General features: G+C 39.9%; 1 protein-coding gene across 1 annotated transcript in view; it reads right to left on the bottom strand.

The window, feature by feature from the left end:
- aff1 (AF4/FMR2 family, member 1) overlaps positions 1–15,290 on the bottom strand; it is an 18,806-nt gene extending 3,516 nt beyond the window's left edge. The window contains exons 1-18 of the mRNA XM_020082478.2: positions 14,737–15,290; positions 12,333–12,453; positions 10,316–11,155; positions 7,433–7,474; positions 6,391–6,477; positions 5,471–5,504; positions 4,470–4,503; positions 3,939–4,071; positions 2,823–3,833; positions 2,652–2,740; positions 2,307–2,520; positions 2,084–2,178; positions 1,737–1,800; positions 1,489–1,625; positions 1,232–1,303; positions 652–745; positions 449–492; positions 93–331 (exon numbers count right to left, since the gene is read on the bottom strand). Coding sequence (XP_019938037.2) covers positions 93–331; positions 449–492; positions 652–745; positions 1,232–1,303; positions 1,489–1,625; positions 1,737–1,800; positions 2,084–2,178; positions 2,307–2,520; positions 2,652–2,740; positions 2,823–3,833; positions 3,939–4,071; positions 4,470–4,503; positions 5,471–5,504; positions 6,391–6,477; positions 7,433–7,474; positions 10,316–11,155; positions 12,333–12,453; positions 14,737–14,789 — 3,403 coding nt within the window. The 5' untranslated portion in view covers positions 14,790–15,290. The remainder of the gene's footprint in view (positions 1–92; positions 332–448; positions 493–651; positions 746–1,231; positions 1,304–1,488; positions 1,626–1,736; positions 1,801–2,083; positions 2,179–2,306; positions 2,521–2,651; positions 2,741–2,822; positions 3,834–3,938; positions 4,072–4,469; positions 4,504–5,470; positions 5,505–6,390; positions 6,478–7,432; positions 7,475–10,315; positions 11,156–12,332; positions 12,454–14,736) is intronic.

The following is a 15,290-nucleotide window of genomic DNA, read 5'->3' as shown; positions in this document are numbered from 1 at the left end:
TGTTTTGATATTCATGTAGGTTTCATAAGAGATGTATTCACACCACAGTAAGACATGACATTTAACACTGTCTCTTTTCTATTCATCCTTACCGCTGCCTTTTTTTGCCAGCACCTCCGCCTGCTCCCAGAGGTCATGAGCGCTTACGAATAACGAGGTGATTTTGACGTAGGTGAATGCGACTTGTTCTATAGCCTGGGGAACCGCCACCATGCCACCGACGGGGCTCACTATTGACCCGCTACCACTGTGGTTGGAGCCGGGACCTGAGCTTGTGGATGTGCTGGCTGGAGACGGCATGTCAGGCATCGGGGACGGGGTGTCTGCAGCTCTAAAAGAGGGGGAGAGGTACGACACAGAGGGGAGTATTAAAGAAAAGATGGCAGCTGTCGACTTTTTACGTAACGTGACCCTGAAATGAACGCAACATGGAAAATACATGACTTACTTTGCTGTGCAGACAGAAGGATCATGTGATGCCTGGGCAGAATTCTGAAAGAGAAATATAAATGGCAAAGCAAAATAAAACTGTAACTCCTGTATTGATAACGTGTATATGTGCTACTCTTCTACATCAGTACAACTACTTAAATAACAAGTATTTTAAATAATCCTGTCATTTAGGAAGTGTGGTCATGTGTCAATACTCACGGTGAAGTGATCAGTCAGGGTCTTTGAATACTTGAGTGCAGTTTTGTGTTTGTGGCGAAACATGGCCATCTGCAGGAGAGACTGGCACTTCAAACTACAAGAAACAATTAAATGTCATTCAATAATGAAAAATTAGAAACAAAACATATTTTCAATATCTACACTACACACAGAAGTGTCCAAAAAGAAAACATATTCAACAGTGGGAATAATTCCCCTGGGCAAAAATGTCATTGTTTTCTTATTTAAAATGTTGTAATTTCCTGTATGTGCAACATTTTGTGGTAATTTGATATAAAAATATTAAGAAATAAAGCAAATTTTATGTTGGAAAGCCAATGTACCAAAGTCATCATGTATCAATGACGAGCAGCATCATTTGCTGTTTTTATCAATGTACTGTCATAATTCAACTGCACCACATACTACAGTCCATCAAACCCTCTCTGAAATGATGAATGTAAATGTATGCAGCCCTCGAAGAGTAAAAACAGGAGTAAAAGCTTTAACCTGTGATGTTAGGGGAACCTCATTAAAATTTCAGGTCTGAGGGGAAACAGCACATTTAGCATCCCCTTACCATAAAACTAAAAAGTCCTTTTCTGAGGGCGGAGCAGAGGGGTCCACTGTGTTTTTAAGTTTCAGGACAAACCTGTGAGAGTGGAAAAAATGCATGAGTCAAAGTTATGGAGCAAAAACCTTCATATTAGAGCTTAAAACTAGGGTGAAATTAAAAAAGCATTTTAATGAATGTGACCACGAGAAGGTGGAAGAGCCTCTACGGTTTTGCAAGATTCAAACTCATAATTACAGATAACAATGGCAGTGGGTTCTTACTTGAGGAGATCCACTGTCTCTTCAAACATGGTGTAGGAAGACATTGAAATCTGTGGATCTTTTTCCATAGCAATGCCACTCTCAACAAAGTACATGACTGCATCCAGGTAGTTGTAAGCTTTACTGAGCTTATCTGACTGTAAAGAAGGAGCAACAAACAAATGCAGGGGTTATTATTTATCTGAAGGCCTGTTTACACTACACATTATATTTTAGAAGATAAATTCAGAACAAAAACAAAAACCCACCTCTGCATCTGCTTTGTGCTTCAGTCGTTTTGCCTCCTTTATGGATTGCTTCACTGGATACGGCCTACAGGAGAAAGAACCAGAATAAAATGAGGACCAATGCAACAAGTTTAAGTTTATGTTAATAGGAATTAGAACTGCTGCACCAATTTGATAAAAATCAAGATAAAATAATAAATTAATAGAGACAAAATTACAATTGTCTTAAAATTGCATATTGACTCTATAGTTCTCCCATGAGTTAGGTTATATTGAAGAGAGTTAGTTACATTCAAGGCCTTCAGAGAAAGATGAGAGACAGGAGAGAAAGACCTGGGCCCATGTTTATTGAGTAAAGTAAATCTCACCTGTCCTCAAACTTGAGCAAGGGCCTATTGATCAAAACTTCCTTGTTGGACTGTGAAGATGTTGAGACCGTGGGGCAGAACTTTGGAGGCTTTTGCTAGAATTGCAGTGGCAGACATTTGGTTGTGAAAAGATTAATTAATAAAGTTTTTCAGTGGAAATAATCAATATAACACAATACACAAATGTATTACTTATGGCAGGTGCTCGTGTGTTGACAGTTACCTTTTCAGGGTGGAGGCGCTCTGTGTGTTTTTCACTCTTCTTCTTGTGCTTGCAGGAGTCCTTGCTCTTTGCAGCTTCCTTACTGGACTCCAGAGTCTCTGCAGAGCAGCGCTTGTGTAACTTGGAGTCTTTAGCAGAGTCTTTGGGTGGTGTCAACACAGGTTTCTTCTTGGCCTTCTTTCTCTCCCGATCCTCCACTGGATTGCTGGAGCTTCTGCGGAAAAGATCAGAGAGCCTGTGTGATCGGATTGAACTGACCAAAACATAAGACACAATAAAAAAAAAAAAGAGGTAAAGTTATCAGTGGTAGAAATATATAGGACGTTACTATTCGAGGGGACCTACTCCAATTTGATAGAAGCATGAGCTGAAGAGATATTCTTGTCTTCCAGCCGCCTTTTCTTCCTGGGTAGATTTTTATTGTCTCCCTCAACCTAGAAGAGAACAAATCACACATTATAATAATAACAGAACTTTCATTATGTAAACACATGCTCAGCCCTGGACACTTCTCACATTTGGAGTTGTGCTTTTTTTGCTGCTTTTGCTGTGTTTGTGTGTTATAGAAACATCACCACCCCCTCCATCTGGCTCTACAACCAGCGCTGATCTCTTTGCATTGCTGGGTATCTTCTGGTCATTGCCGGATGTCTGGGGGATCCTTGAGAGCAGACTTAGATCGATCCTCACCAGCAGGGATCTAGGAGGCCTGTGGAGGTCCTGAGAACCATTGGCTGTTTGAGCTCTCTTCTCTGAGTGTTTGTGGGATGTTTTTTGAGGTTTCTTGTTTCCCTTCTGGCAGATAGGCTCAGCCTTGAGTTTGCTCCAGGGGATTTTTACTGGTCGGTCGAAAGATGGCTCTTCAGGCTGAGCAGGAGTCTGTGTTGGGCAGGAGCAAGGGTTGGGATCTTTCACACCACAAGATGGACAAAGACTACTCAGAACCACTTTGACTTCAGGCTCTGATCCAACCTTCCGCTTGTCAAGAAACGTGTGTTTAGAAGTCCTTCTGGTGTCAAGTTTAGAGTCACCATCCTTGCTTTTCTTGCAGTGTCTTGTTTTCGTCTTTACCTTGGGCCTGTCTGTGAAACACAGGTCTTTGTTTTTTGTGGCTACAACGTCCTCACCCTTAACACTGACAGCCGCTTCACTGTGATCCTGGCAGCCCTCCTTTGCTGGCTTTGAGGAGTGTGTCTTGCATGACAGTCTCCTGAAATCAGCGGAAGGGCCTTTTTGGCTCTTCTGCTGGTAATGGTTGTCCTGATGGCTTTCTCTGCGCTGCTGGACTTTTGCGTGGATGTCACCAAGCTCTTTTTGGTGAGTAGGAAGCTGAGGCTTACAATCCCTGGTGGGGTCGACCACTTCTACGCTGGAGTGCTTGGAGCTTTGAGTGGGCAACAGCCGTTTGTGAGAGGGGCTCTCAGAGACATAGGTACCACCTTGACAGTCAGTGCTCAAGTTCTGTTGGTTGGACCTGATCCAGTTTCCCAACTGCCAGTTACCATGGCTCACTGCTGGAGCGTCAGGCTAGAAAAAGACACATGATAAAGAGCAAAAGGAAATAGTTCTGAGAATGCACGTTCAACCTTTAATCCAGATGTGCAGATATACAAAAGGGACGAGGCAAATTACCTCAGTTTTAACTGTGCTGCTCACTGGGGGCTCTGCTGTGGTGCTTTCACTGTCTGACTCTGATCTCGAGCTGCTCTCTGAGTCACTAGAGCTGGCTGACTCTACGCCGCTGGAATGTGCTGCTTCAAATGAGCTAGAACACACACACAAAAACCTAAATAGTATTTCTTATAGTGATCAGAGAACACTGTTATTGTATTTACATTGCAAAAAGTTGTAAAGAAAAAAACAAATTGAATAGATGTGTTGGTTTTATATTTAGGAAAAGTCTTTATGAAAATATCTGTAATAATATGCTTTGTGTGAAATGTCTGTTGAATGTGTAATTTGTGGGATTGCAGCTTTGAGGCTGGTTGAAAACAGACTGTTTATATAGCTCTATTACACTGCATGGAAGCTACAAGTATATAGCAGTGTCTATTAAATTCAGTTACTTTCTGTGGCTGGGACTGAAAGTTCAGTTGCTTATTTTCTGTCATGTTATGAAATGACAGCAAACAAAATGTCCTATAGAGGAGCCAAGTCACTTACGATAAGGCGCTCTGCTGGTGGAGCTGCGATGGATCTGTAGGAAGAGGAGGAGGAGAGGAGAAAAGCAAACAAACAAAAGGAGACAACATGGGATATGTCACCAAACACTAATGTGGATCACACGGCATCTGAGCTTTTTTCCCCCACGAATACTTAGCTGACTAGCCTGCTGCTAACTAATCGAGTCCTGAACTAGAACCTTACATTTAATCAAGTTGCACCAAATAGATATCACCCATACATATCAGTTCCCTTAAAATGATGGATTTTTTTTCATTTGGATCTATGATTGCCTGGGAAACTCTCTCACAATGTTTGAGAAAGTGAAAAGAAACTAATCCTGGTTCCCTCCCCTGAACCAGATGTTCAACAAAATGTAATAGTTCTTTTCCTGACCCATACCCCATCCTTCCACCAAGTGTCGTGGAAATCCATTCAGATGTTTTTGTGTAATTCTGCTTACAACCAAACAAACCAACCAACAAACGGCCAGGGATGAAAACATCTTTTTGTGGAGAGCAAGAGAGAAATGAAAGAGCTGAAGTAGGTACAAATAGAGATGAATTAAAACAATAAAAACAGAACAGTCCTAAAAAGAAAGGGGTGAGAGATTTAAAGAGAGTTCACCCCTCCTCTCTGCGACACGCCAGTCTCTTTCCCTCAGCTGAGGTTAATTTGAGATAAAATTGTAGGGCTGTTTCTCTCCTCTGGCATTTTGTGGTCACTTTACAGAATAGGGCAATCTGGCAGTACAAGTTACCATAGAAACATTGCTTTGAGGAAGCGAGTTACATAGAACAGAGACAGTGATTTAATACCATGAATATTAAAGGTTAAGAAGAGAAAGTGACCTGATGACAGATCAATATGTCTACTAAAAATATCTACAGACATAACAGAGTCAATCCTTGGTTCGTTGGACTGATGATTAATTATTTTCTTGCATTTTGATCCTTGTTATCTGCCTGACATGTACTTTGCTCACTTCCCTTATTACTCACTTTGTCCCGGGCATGAAGAGACTTGCACTGCTTCCTGTTTGGACAGAAAAAAAACAAGCTTTAATAATAATTTAATATAAGTCATAGATTTGTTTCATTTAAGTTTGTACATTTGGATTTACATTTACACTAAACTAATAACTTAGTTAATTATCAATCTGTATTGAACGAGACTAAATAGCTTTTTAACTTTATAACCATTTTTAGCAGTAGTGCGTTGAGGAAAATTCTGAGCCATGGCTGGTGAGAAAAACTCCACAAGGTCATAAATCAAAATTGTGCATGATGTTGTCCATGAAACAATGTGTTCATCTGTCTTTCAAATAACGACTCGAGATTTCTTTTGAAGTTATTTTAACTCATATTTCTCTTCCTTTAAGTCAAAGTTAAAATTTTGGATTCTGGGTATAGAAATGCAAATATGTAAATGAAACCACAGCAAATTTAACTAATATTTAGCCATACAGTACATGTGTCCATTGTTTGTGTAGATAGTAATTTCCAGATAGCACAATGGAAAGGGTTCGTATATTTTCTGGATTGTAAGGAAGACCACTGCACATCTGCAGTGTTTCCAGCTCACTGGTTCTGGCACCAAAGCCTCCAGACACTATCAGTGTTCCTCCAAAAAAACTGAAAAATTGATTGACAGAAGCACACAAAAATGTTTGCACTGAAGAAAGCATTTGACATATAACCAAATGGATCTGGTTAGCATTTACTTTAAACTGCAATTAGCTAACTTTTCATTGTTCCATTACAATTGGGATTTATTTCTGTGTCCTTCAACTGGTAAGATGATGACGCAGGGCAAGTTTGTTGTCGTTAGTGCAACTAATATATCCCCCTTTGACATAAATGTTGGTAATGTGCATGTTATCACGATAGATTTTAATAACTCTCAAGCTTTTTGAACTTACCTTGGCTGAGAACAGGGATTTGGAGGGTTTGTCTATGCTTGTTGTGGGTATAGCTGTCAGAAGAGGAGGCCATGAGTGGGTCATTTCCTGTTAAGGGGAATAAAGAGTGTAATATGTGTTAGCAGCCTACAAGCAACTACAGAACAGATGCCAGTCTATATATAATCAACATTAATTCATGCAGATGCAATCTCTTCCCACTTTTAAAAATACTCCAATCACAGTGCCCACATGTATTTCTGATGGTCTGGAGCGCATAACAGAACTTGAAGATCCAGAAGGAGCCAAATGAGAACCTCATAGATAAAAGTATGTATGTAGATGTGAAGCCATCAAAAGAGAAAATTGTAAGAGAGCTATAGAAAAGTTTGTTTATCAGCAGCAACTGAGCAACTTAAAGCATAGTTAAAATGAATTTACTCCTAAGAGAGTTAATTGATAATAAAACTTATAATACAATAATTTACTGAAATTTTAATGAAAATCAAGCTTCTGTGATTGCACTTGTGTAATATAGAATTTAAGGTTTTCAAGGAGACTTCAGATTTTTGTCTAATAACAAACCAAATCTACTCAGTTTGTAATTTATGTAAATTATACAAACATCATCTTATCTACCTTTTAGATAAGATGATATTGATACTTTATTCACTCTATTTTTCTCCTTTTTATACAAGTGACTGATATATATATATATATATATATATATATAGTTTTTTGATTTGTCTTACATGCATGGCTATAATGTAAATTTCAGTTTGTTGTTTGGAATGGGATTCATAATCTTTTTTGATAATTTAAGCATTAGTAAAAGTTGAATGGGCATTGCACTTAAGCAGCTTTTCCCTTTTTAAATAAACTGTAATACCGGATATAGGAATATAGGTGTGCACGTGTGTGAATAGTGGCGTACACAGTAAGTGAGTCAGTTATCATGCATATTTCTGTTATATTTGTTGTGAGATATAAATAGGCTGTTACCATAATTACAGTTTTATGACAACAGTGAGTCATAAATAAAAATAAAAACAGCTGAACCTACCCTTAAGATGTCCTCAACACACTGAGCTTCATTTGTCCTTGTCTGTAGAAAGGAACGGAAGAAATATGAGTTTCTGAAATCACCATGAAAAAGCAAACAGTCCAAATATTCCTTTCACAATCTAAAATTTCTCACTTGCATTACAAGAGGCTGATAATCTCTGAATATAATCTGTAGGGAAATTACAGTACATACTGCATAGCAAAACCACAGATAAGTGTAAGGTGTTGTGAACTTATTCTATCTGGCAATAATCAAAAATGTCCACTTTGTGCTACAGGCGTAAAAGCACTGACAGTCCAGAGAATAGAAAAAGAATCGACCAACCTTAATAGAACTGAGTGAACATAACATTACATACATCTGTCAATACAAAGCAGTCGTACATTACATCTCTACTAACTACAGACTCAAACAGTGATGCGATATCCTGAAGCAGGCACAAACATAGGCCAACCCCAACATCAGATAAACACTGTGAGTGAATGAGTCAACAGCCTGCATTTCAGTTTGTTTTCAGACCTCTCTTTCAGTTTTTCCTTCTGAATGGACAATGTTTGAGATAAGGTCAGAATGAATGGGCCACCAGAGCAGTTATGTAAGTTGGTGACAAAGTTCATTTATTGTTCTGCTGATCCTAGGGGTGAAGGTATCAGAGGCAGCTAAGGTCACGTATACACACTAAAAACATAAATGGCAGGTTGCTCACCACTTATGCCATGCTATGCACCTGAGTTAGTAAGACATGAGACTACATGCTGAAAAATGCATGGGGGATAATATATACTATATTTGCTGGGAACAATTAATGATTAGATATATTACGATACTGGAAATGCCCCCCCCCCATACCACCAAAAATACTGGGTCAGGAATCTTGAGTATGCAAATCAATGTACCGATTTGATACCATTAGTTTCACCCAGATAAAACTGCAATGTTCTTTTCCTGGAAATCACGTATTCTTCGCCGCTCCAACACAGCAGCACTGTACTACCACTGGCAAATACTTTCTTTAGAGCAGCAAAGAAATGATTTCTGGTAGTGTAGACTGAGCCAAAACAAACAACAATTGTCAGCAGTTGGGCAATAGTTCACACTGGGAGTTAAACAGAGATGTGTGCCCTATACAAGAATTCAGTTTCAAGCTATTTAAAGGTCTAAAGGTAATTTGCTCAGTACCACCATCACACGTTTCCACTGGTCTCACCAGTCTGACTGTAAAGTAAATGCCTGATTGACATTTTCTCGACACTGTCTGCACAAAGAAGTCTGCTCTCTGACCCATGATAGCTACATTGATCTGTTTTGGAAATAACACATTACTGTAAAACACATTACTTCTCCCTGTTATGTATTGTTGCCCGAAATCATCCTCAGAGTGAAAGTGTATGACAGAGTCCAGATGTGGATCCTAACTCAGGAGGGTTGGTGAGCAAAAAGGGGAATGAGTCACTGCCCAGCTATCCTGCACTGGATTAGTCCCAGCCTTGAAAACAGCAGCACATTCAACACTGCTATACTGCTGCAGGAGTAAAAGGGGGAGGTGCGGAGAGCTGCAGGTGCAAGGGGTTGTGTGTGTGTGCGTGTGTTTACGTGTGACAGGGAAGAGATGAATAGAGTTGAAGTGGAGTTCAGCCAAATAATCCAAAACAATAGAGAGTCCAAGGCCCTTTTCTTTAAACGCCTGAACAGTCAAGCAGAAACATCACAACTACGAGGAGACTACAGAGACTTTCCAGAAATCAGCAGACACAAAACCCTATTAGACTAATGCACAGTATATTCAAAGCCCAGACATGAGTGCAGAGAAGTTATCAATAGGACTATCCTTGTCATACCACCTCCCCCACAGTCCCTGGAAGAACCACACAAGACCTTCAAGATACATCACAATCATCTGGAGTACACCACAACATGCATTATTGAACAAGTAAGTTCAGTCCTTCAAAAGCTACACCATTTTCTTCAGAAAGCAGGAATCATTCGCATAATATGAAGTGCAGTAAATCATACACACTTTACTACAGGTTTTAACTTTATACTGAATATCGTAGTTGTAGTATAAGCCACAGTTAAACTGAATTTTCAGATTATAAGTAAAATAAAGAAAATTTAATCCAAGAATCACAATAGAAATCTAGCTAATGTAACTTTGGTTGTGTACAATTTACCCAATTTGTAATTGATTTTTATCACTTTCTTTGACATGGGGAGTTTTTCAACATTTTCACAAGGAATTATTCAAGGATCTTGTTGAGGGTAATTCTGGCATATTTAGGGAACTGATTTCTTTGAGTGTGTGAAATTCGGTGCAACATGATTGATTTATGGCCTTGGCGTGGGGGTATGCGCTCCACTGACTGCCATTCTAGTTGTAGCACTGTTTTAGCCACCTTTAAAGAAACACAATTTTAATGTCATCAGTCATGTCATACACAGGCCCATTGAGTCTCCACTAGCTCAGAGATAGGCTTTGGTTTTCATTATGAACCTCTTGCTATTTTATTAAAATACCGCATTTTTTAAAATTCCATTCAATGGCTTGTTTGATACCACTCATGTTTGTGCACTAAACATGCAGTTATAGCTAACAGGTGGATAGCTTGGCTCATCTTTAAGAATGGAAACATGAGGCATCAGAAAAACCTGGGTCTGTGAAGATATATCCATCTACCGATATCTATAAAACTAATTTATAAACACATTTTGCTCTATTTCCAAGCTGTGCCAAGCTGAGCTAACTGACTATAGATGGTAGCTTTATATTTACCATACATATTTTCTCATCATAACAACTGTTGCTCTATTTTTCAAACAATATTACATTTAAAACAATGAGATATCATGTCACAGTTATTAGGCCTAGGAAAATACACTCACCTCCAAAAACTGTGGCAGTATCTTCATTTTTCCCGGGTTGGACTTGCTGATTAACAATGGTGCATATGGCTCTGGCGAGCGTTTCAGCTCAGGAGATTCACTGATCACCTGGTCCTGACCATCCATTGGCCGCACATAGGCTGTTGGCTTCTTAGTCATGACTACGCTGGGCTGCTTGGACGACAGGAGTGGGGGGAAAGTCTGGGAGGGTAGTGCATTCGTCTTGGTGGCTTGAGTCAGAGCTGCATCTTTAGGGGACGGCTTATTGTTCAGTGTGGTAACATCCATAGTGCTGGCGGACTCAGGGGGATGATCTGAGAACTCCTGATGCTGATGTCTATCGAAGGTATCCTTAGTGTCCGTGTCAGTGTTGTTGTCGTTACTGGAATGTAAGAACGCTTGCAGCTTAGCATCAGGAGACTGAGACTCAGACATTTCCTGGGGAAGGCTGACATGTACACTGACATCTGAGAAGACTTCACTCTTCTTCCTTTGATGCTCTGAGTTTCCAGGATGACTGTGGTTTGAGGAATTCTTTAGGACAGTGGATGAATGTCCATGTCCATGTGGAGAAACCGATGTGGACACCGTCACAGGCTGAGAGGAGTAACTGCTACTAGAGGGGCATTTCTGGTTTGAGGTTGGCATGTAATGGACCTGGTTGTGGAATGCAGCTTTGGTTGATTTATCTGTGTTTGTCTGACCCTGATCTGACTGCGAGACAGTTGCATAACTAGGAATGGGTGACGGCTCAATGGTGAGGGGACATGGGTTGTTCACATCTTCATAACTGCCCAGCATCCTCTGGATTCGATTGGAAAGCTCGTCCACTTTGTTTGTCTACAGTGAGAGGGGACAAACATTAAGCTGTGGTAAACATGGACAAGGTATCTCAGTTCAGAAAAGGTTATATTTTTAAACATAATTACGCTTCAACATATTTAGTCCTTGGTTGTAAAAAACAGTGGAACACCTTGGTGATAAGACTACATTTTCAGAAAGCACGTGACAACAAGCTTTTAGTCCTCATTGATGTTTTCTCTGAATTTCTTTGTCAGTGTTTGAAGTCTCTGAAAACTGTTTCCATGACTGGCTGCACTTTCTTTTATTCTCAACTGATACTTATTACCGGAAAAGGTTTTCAAAGCAAAACTTTAAATGTTATCTACAAACAACTGTGTGGTTCTGGGGATGAGACCAACATGTTCTTATTTTTCAAAATAATTTAGTTTTCCCCTTCACTTTCACAGTGTTATGTAGATTTTCTTACTAACGTATCTCTATACAGATTGTGTCTGACTGTCCAGCTGCCAGTCCAGATGAATGAAACGGGGAAGTTGACAAAAAACATTGATAAGCTCATCTGAGACTCCTTCAATTGTTATTGTGCACCTGCAGCTAGTGATTCGCTGATCTTTTTTTTGCCCTGGATTTTGCTGCTCTTTATATGGATTATAGTGAGTTCATCAGCTTTAGAAGAAGAGTGTAGCCTTAACTCAAGATTGGGGGGAAATTCAGCCACCTCTCCTGAATCTATTCTAACTTTAAAGTTAATATTTATTTAACAAAAACTCTATATTTGGCCAATACTCAGCGATGCAGCACTGCTATTTTTAATGATATTTTATATTATTCATCATGGTCTATTTGAAGGAAACTAGTACAGTTAATGTATCTTTATTGCTAATTTACTTTATATAAAAAAATTTAATTTTCCATTTGCTAGAAAGATATTCATTTGCATGAATGCAGCAAATATCCTACTCTTTGACTGACCTCTGAGAACAAACCATACCTTTGTCTTAACATAATTTTCCATTTAGTCTCTCATTGCTTCTCCATTAATACCTTTAGCATATTTATTGCAGTTATATATTACTGGGCAGTAAATATGTTTAATGTACTGGACTTACAATCATGAGGCTGCGGCAGCATTAAACTGTTCTTTGCACATGGTAGTAGAAATGCACACAGTACTGTTGTGGTATTGAACTGTTACAACATCAGCTCCTTTTACCTTGTATGGTTCCCCAAAGAGAGGCACATTCTCAGGGTTGAGTTCTTTGACTTGGCTGGCTTCTTGGTTCCTCAGTTCCCATGCTCGGAGACGAAGAAGGTTCCTTTCTTCATTGTATACACTGAAAGAAGTATTTGTGAGTACATCATTTCCACTTTGACACTAAATAAATACAATTATACTTTTAAATGCCAGAGGTGGGGTTACATTGGGGCATTACATATTAAAATGGAAGTCCAACCATCACAAACATGAATGACACGCTTCTATTCTCTGTGGCTGAGATGGGAAAACAGTCTGTTCCTTACGTCTGGATTTTAGATTTCATATAATGATTTTACACACTTCACAACCTCAGAATAATGAATGCAACTGATAGTTCTGGTAAAAAACACTCTTTGGTTGATGATACGATAAAATTGCACTACAAATAAATGACATCTTTATCACAGACTTATCTTCCTGAGGGGCAGAGCAGCAGTGTCTAAGGGGAGAGCAGACAATGCCAATCGTATCTAGACATCTTGTAATTAGACTCACAGATGCCATGAGGATTCACCACAACATCCACGTGTTTTCTCCTGTCCCCAAAGATGACACATTGCCCATACATGCATCAGATGGATTATAAGGAATACTAATCCTGATATGATGCCAAAGGTAAAAAGACATTGTTTACTCTTTGTAAATGATACTGTGGAACAACAGCCAGCTCCACGTTTAATGCTTTAAATACGCTGAAGTGAACTGAACACTTCAATCTATTGTTCGAAATGGGATTTTCCTGCAAAAATAAAGTGTTGAACACATCCCAGTGGGACGCTTCCATGGCAACAAGTCTGGCAATTCAGATTTGAGACTGAGCCAAACAGATGAGCACCTAACTCATTAAAGTAGTGGGGACACTGAACCAACTAAAACGATATCACAAAGTGGCATTGCCAAGTCACACTGACCCAGGGGGAAAGTAATGGGTCTGTATTACAGACACAGACTAGTCTTAAAAACAAACATGAAACAAAGGTTTTACTGACGACTGTAAATATTGATGACAAGAGTGGGCGATATGGCCACAAATTCTAATAAATATGTCCATACCAGTCAGAACTGATAATTATAATCACATTAAATCTCAAATTATTTTTTATTTTAAGTTTAAAGACTGATTTTTTTACGAGGGAAGCTGATGGAAACTCTTCTTTTAAACTTGTGCTATATGTGTGCTATGTGCTTAAACCTCCTCAGTGTGCTTACAGATTGTGTAGGCAGTATGTTTATATATATATATATATATAAAATATAAAAAAGTAATCACAAAGTTAACTAATCTTTTATCTATCTATCTCCATATATATTAAACTAATTTCAATGGCATTATTGCCTTTAATAAGGATTTTCTGAATTGTCAGGGGAGCGAATTAATGGAAAATGTACTTGGGCGGTCTTTGCTGAGAGGGAGTTTAAATCAGGAACCAGATCCATTCTGAAAGTTGCGATTACTATTGCGCTCAATCGAACAATGTCAATAAGTGTTGAAAATCAATTTTATATCAATATTTGTATGGATTTTCTGGAAAGAAGTCAAGGGAGAACATTTTGGGGAAATTTACTTCTGGAAACAGAACTGTTTTTAAAAGTGGGCGGTCACTGCTACACTCCAACCAATATCAACAAGAACAACAGTATGATTGTTAATATTTGCAATATATGAAAAGGTTCAGTATATATGGATAAACATCTTCATTGTGGAAGCACAGTGAGGAGGTAGAACACTTGGATTTGAAAATGATTTGCGGTTCCTCATTCTCTGCTCATAAAGAAGAGTTAAAGAGTCTTTAAGTTCAATCCTGTAACATGACACTTCCTCATCGTGATTATTATCGATATCGTCCTGTGTTGTCATCTTGATATTTGGACTTGATCGTGTTGTTAAATGGAAGTATCCGTCACTAACCACCGTGTGCGACCCTGAGCTCCGCTGTTTTCCAGCTGAATCCAAGTTAGTCCAGCACGGTGGTGTGTGTGTGTGTGTGTGTGTGTGTGTGTGTGTGTGTGTGTGTGTGTGTGTGTGTGTGTGTGTGTGCGCGTGTAAGGATCCGTGACGTGAACTTGAACCGTGAATTTGTGCAGATCTGTGTAAACAGAGCAGCTGGTGTAAATCACAGCAGATTCCACCTCCACTGAGAAACAGACTAAAGCACAACAATAACAACACTCCTCTCACTTTGACTGAGTTTCAAACTACAGAAAACTAAACTTTTGACAAGATGTCAAGACAAACTACGCTCACTGTGTGTGTGTGTGTTTGCGGCTAACGCTCCCTGGCTAATTACTACCAGTCGGGGCTGGGGAGGCTAACGTCCCGCAGCTAGCAGCTAGCAGCCGCCGCTGTGTGTGCACCTACCTCGGCTGGGATGCCATGGCGCGCCTCTCGCCGCAGCTGAAGTTGTCTGTCATGTGTTTCTGACAGTCCTCACCGAGCTGCTGCTCTCAGCCGCTCACATCGTTCAGTGCTGAGGAGGCTCCGTCCATTTACAGCGACTGTCAGGCCGCCGGGGTGTGAGAGTTGTCTGCTAACAGCGACGCTGTGTCCGGGTCGATCCTCTCTCTGCTGCCGCTGCTGCTGGATTGTTCTACTCTATTCGGCCGCCCGGGGACCGGGCTGGGATTTATACACTCAACGCGGCACACACTGGTCACAAACACCCCTGGAGCTCTCGTTTCACCAGGAAACTCTAAATATTCTACAAATACGACGGCTCATCCATTAATATCTGTATTAATCACAGTTTCTTCTTTACTACGACAGTTTGACCAAAGTTTCCACCGTGACCCCTGCGTGACAGACATGGTACAGTCACTACATGCACTATGTTTGTACCTGAGGGGACAGCAGTCCTCAGTCAACCACCACTGGTTCAGTCTGTCCCCATCACTGTCCCCCTTCTGTCCCCATCA

This window comes from Paralichthys olivaceus, chromosome 18, assembly GCF_024713975.1.
Source record: "Paralichthys olivaceus isolate ysfri-2021 chromosome 18, ASM2471397v2, whole genome shotgun sequence".
In the NCBI taxonomy this organism is placed as follows: Eukaryota; Metazoa; Chordata; class Actinopteri; order Pleuronectiformes; family Paralichthyidae; genus Paralichthys; species Paralichthys olivaceus.
This window is presented reverse-complemented; position numbering and strand designations above follow the sequence as displayed.